The 4,909-nt window shown below is 52.0% G+C and overlaps 1 protein-coding gene across 1 annotated transcript in view; it reads left to right on the top strand.

Moving 5' to 3' along the window:
* Positions 1-4,909, top strand: part of NGF (nerve growth factor (beta polypeptide)) — a 55,985-nt gene that overhangs the window by 48,218 nt on the left and 2,858 nt on the right. Inside the window, exon 3 of the mRNA XM_015563535.1 lies at positions 4,651-4,907. Within this exon, the coding sequence (XP_015419021.1) occupies positions 4,663-4,907 (245 nt within the window). The 5' untranslated portion in view covers positions 4,651-4,662. The remainder of the gene's footprint in view (positions 1-4,650; positions 4,908-4,909) is intronic.

Here is a 4,909-nt window from a genome sequence, read left to right as displayed (position 1 = left end):
TACATAATGTTTTTTTGTAAACTGCATTGTGCATTATATCACTGGAATAGAAAACATACTCGTTTCTTCTTCTTCTTTTTTTCTACTGATGATTTTTTTAAAGGAAGACTTTTTTAGATTAAAAAGATCATAAGGGCACACTATGGTAAATCAAATAAATATTTTTTAAAAAATAACACCTTTTCCTCTGAAACTCAGATGAGAGTATCTTCAAATCTTAATGAAACTGTCTGTCCATGATGCAAATCCCCGCCCAGAGTGCACGCCACCAGGCCCACTGCTATGTGCGAACGGTGGGCTGAGAGGGAGCGTTAGCCTGTGAGAGCTTTGCCAAGGCCGCTCAGCAGAGCTGGAAGCTTCGTGCAGGCAGACCTTGTTTTTATCACGCTTCGCTTTGCTGCGCTTCCCAGATATTTCGTTTTTCTCAGCATCGAGGCAAGACCCTCAACCAGCAAAATATTACCACTCGCTGAATGAAGGCTCAGATGGCGGTTAGCATTTTATAGCAATGAAGTCGTTTTTAATGAAGGTATTATACAGTGTATTTTCAGACACCATGCTATTGCACACTTCATGGACTACAGGAAAATGTAAACATAACTTTTATGTGCATTGGGAAACCAAAAAAATTGTGTTAATTGCCATAGCGCAATATTCGCTTTATTGTGGTCGCCTGAGACTAAACCCACAATATCTCCAAAGTGTGACTAATTGCTTAAACTCCAAGAAGGTCAGAGTTGGAAGCTACCTTAAATGTTACTGCTCACATGGAGAAGTGAAGGAGCACTGAAGGGGCTAAGAGTGGGGGGACCCACCGGTGCCTTTTATCCTGCCACACACTTAGACTCTTAGAGGCGGAGCTAGCAGCGGGGCGAGGTCACCTGACACAACAAAGTTGAAGAGGATGTTCTGCCCTCGGGGAGGTTGCCCTCTAGAATATCGGTCGCCAACCGGTGGTCCGTGGACCACTGGTGGCCCATGGGGTCCGAAAGGTTGGCTACCACTGCTCTAGAAGGAAGGATAAGACAAGAACACAACTGTGACAAGAGACTGGAGGAAATGCTTTTAGAATGGAGAGGGGGAGAGTTTGTCTCTTCGGAAACAGGAAGAGCTCCCCAGTGGAGGTGGCATCTTCACGGGGTGTTAAAAGACAACAGGAAGGAGTCCAGCCAGCAGAGATAGGAGCAGAAAAGACACAGGGAGGGGCGGCAGGGAGTATGCCTGCGACAGAAGAGTCTGAAGGGGCCAATGGTGGGGAAGCACAGAGCAGACGCTCCAGGGAGGAGTTCTGTTTACCTGGAATACAAAACATGTGAGGCAGTGAAGGCAGGCAGGGCCTGACGTGAGCCTGAGCAGTCCCACTGGCTCGCGAGACAACCGGCTCACCACTGGGTGCTCAGAGCGGGCTGATGTACTCAGAGCAGCACCTTAAGAAGGTAAGTGGGGCGGCCAGGGGTAGCAGGCACTGGGAGAAGAGAGATGAGGGTCCAGGTATAGAGGGGAGAGATTACAGTTTCAAGAGATGCTCCTGAACCAGAACCCACAGGGCTGGAGGGAGGGCACGAGACTAGAGCGGAGTCCAGTGATGAGCCCAGGTCCGGAGCTGGAGAGTGAAGGACAGGGGCCCAGGCGTGGGTCACTTTGAAAACACTTGTGTTTGCTCCAGTTCTCCAGCCGGCCGTGCAGGGGGTTGGGGCACGTCTGGGCTGCTGACCACGCCCGGTTCTGTTGGCCAGTGGCCGAGCCGATCAGTGCATGCGCAGAAACACGCGGAGAAGGATGGGGAGAGGGGTCAGGAGACAGTAGCCGTGGAACAGCTGCGTAATTAGCGAGGGGCCCCCAGTGGGCTGCTGCTGCTGAGGAAAGAGGAGGAGGTGATGGTCCTGAGAGGGACTGTTTCAGATGCCTCGCTTTTAAGGTGTCAGTCTCCAGGCATCGACAACATAGCAATTTCAGATGAATCCTTAGAAGAGGGTGAGAGCTCCAACGGGAAGACTGGAGTGAGGTGGGAACCCCTGGAAAGGGGAAACAGGGAGCAATATGGCCCTTATTGCCATCAAAACCCGACAGTGTAGTCCTTTCTTTCATTTCCTTATCCAAGTTCTAATTGGGGTAGAGAGGAATGAATATCAGTTTCAGTTCTTCTCCCTCCATCTGCCTAATGAGAGATACCATGTACTAAGAAGCAGAGAGAAATGAAGCATGAAAAGGAGCCAAAGTAAAGGGCTTGACTTTGCGGCCACCTGAGTGATAAGCTCTCTAACAGCCGCTGGGCACTGATCAGCTCGGCCACTGGCCAACAGAACCGGGCGTGGTCAGCAGCCCAGACGTGCCCCAACCCCCTGCACGGCCGGCTGGAGAACTGGAGCAAACACAAGTGTTTTCAAAGTGACCAAAGAGAAAAGAATGCGATGGTCTTGTTCTTGGTATCTGATCAAAGAGCTATTTCCCAGATGCAGAAAAGCACGGTACTGAGCGGAACGCATCGCTTTACAGCAGTAGGAACGCTGGGTGTGGCCACATGCACAAAATCCAGACATGAGCTATGGTGGACAGAAGGCAGATGGGGAGCTGCCCTGGCTATCCCTGTTCACTCTTCCGTCCCTTCTCCTGATGGTTGTTGAGGACCTACTACATGCCAGGCACTGCCCATGGCCCTGGGATACTTAAAATGCAAAAGGCACAGCTTCTAATGCTCTCTTGGGGAGACAGGTGTGTAAGTGGTTATCCGCAGCACTAGGAGGGTGGCAGGGTTATGCACAGGCAGGCAACGAGGGAGGCGCCCACCCAGGAATGGAGTGACTAGCTGGTGTGGCACAGCTCTGTCCCCCAGGCATAGCCAGTGGAGGGGCCAGGCTCCAATCATTACACTTTGAAAGAAGCTTGTTGGAGGTAAAACAAGGTGCTATGACAAGATATAGACCGAGTGAGCTCGGGGCGCGAAGAAGCAGCTATATAATTCAGAAAGATGAAGTCTTTGGCCACAGGATATGACAGTGAGTCAGCGTTAACTCGGATTTTATAAGCGCCTAATTAATCCTATCAACAACCCTGCGAAATGGTGTTTATTGCCCACTTGTATCAATAAGGAAACCAAGGCTCTGAAAGATTAGTGACTTCCTTTTGTTAACAAGTAGCCAAGCTGGGAATCCAAACAAGGTTTTCTAAGCCCGGGTCCAATGCAGAGTTCTTTCCACTACATTGATTTAGTAGGAGAGAACACACACACACACACACACACACTTCCAAAGTTGAGAATGGAAAGAGATCACTTTTGAGTGGGGTGATCTGAGAAGGTCTCAAGACGCAGGTGGTATCTGTGCCCGGCTGGACAAGCAGGCAGGGAGCAGAAGGACCCATGGGCATGGGGAGAAGAGGTGGGGGAAGGGATAGACTTAGAATCTGAACACCCTCTACAGGGGATGCTCTTACCCTGCTAAGAAGACTTGGGGAAGCTTCACAGAGGAGGTGACAATTGATATGAATCTACACATGTGAACAGAGGCTCACCAGCTCAAGAAGAGAGCTAGTGCCACAGCTAATTGGCCCCGGGCGGGGGGTGGCTGGTTACTGGTGGGCAACCATACGCAGCCCGGGGCCCATCTGGCTCATGCTCAGGGCTTGCACTGCCTCTTGGGGAGAGACAGATATGCCACTTGGTCTCTTCTCATTAAGAACAAATAATAGAAAGAAAGGACATGTTGAAGAATGAAGGAGAAAGTGAGGGAGGAAGGAAAGCATGGAAGGGTGGACTCGCTCAGTAAAGGACCAGGTTTGGATCCTGTTTCTGTTCCAGTGTGTGTGAGTGACTTTAAGCCTCTTGGTTGATTTTCTGTGGATCGCTTTCCTCGTATATGGGAGAAAGAGGATAAATCCTAACCTAACTCACAGGCTAATGAGAAATTAGAAGTGAACATATTTGAAAAGTTTCACAACAACGCACAGAGAGGGAACGTTATCAGTGTCATGTCATAGGCGAGGCCTGCGGCTGAGCAGATGGGCTGGCTGACTAAGATGGTCTCAGAACCACACAGCTTTTGCCAAACACAGTGCTTCATGGATTCATAATAAGTGTTCAGAGTCACGGGATCTCAGAGCTAACACAGTGCGGTGGCTCTGAAGAGGGTGTGTGTTCTTGCTAAGGCTTCCGGACATGTCCCAGCAGCCCTGCCCACTACCGTCCCAGGGAGTCAAGCTATTGGGCAGGAGAGGGGAGAGGAGGCCCACTCACCCGCTGCCTCCCGGTGCACATGCATGTGCACACGCACCCGCTCACGGCTGCCTCCAGCTGGCAGGCAGGGAGCTCCAGGGATTCTGTGAGCGATGCTTCCACGTTCATACCAGGCCACAGGGCAGACTTTCAGGGCCTCTGCCCCTTCCTGGAAAAGCACACCCCTGAGAGGATGACCTCATAGCCGGTGTCTGAGCCAGGCCTATTTATGCCTGTGGTCCGAGTGTCATTGCTCCTAGCACCCCCTTTCCCTCTCGAAAGTGTCCCGGCTGAAGGTCATTTCCAGGGTCCCCTTGCCCACGGCCTCCCGGGTGAAGCCTCCTTGTGATCCTCTTGGGGGGCCGATTCTGCGCGACCCAGACTCTGCCTGTGTGCGGCAGAGTCCTCCGTGCATGACCCTCGTTTCTGCCTCGTTTCAGGTGCATAGCGTGATGTCCATGTTGTTCTACACTCTGATCACAGCTCTTCTGATCGGCATCCAGGCAGAACCACAGGCAGAGAGCGATGTCCCAGCAGGGCACCCCGTCCCCCAAGCCCACTGGACGAACCTGCAGCATTCCCTCGACACAGCCCTCCGCCGAGCCCGCAGCGCCCCGGCCCGGGCGATAGCCGCCAGGGTGGCCGGGCAGACCTGCAACATCACTGTGGACCCCAAGCTTTTTAAGAAGCGGCGACTGC

Source organism: Myotis davidii, unplaced genomic scaffold (assembly GCF_000327345.1).
Source record: "Myotis davidii unplaced genomic scaffold, ASM32734v1 scaffold217, whole genome shotgun sequence".
Lineage (NCBI taxonomy): Eukaryota > Metazoa > Chordata > Mammalia > Chiroptera > Vespertilionidae > Myotis > Myotis davidii.
This window is presented reverse-complemented; position numbering and strand designations above follow the sequence as displayed.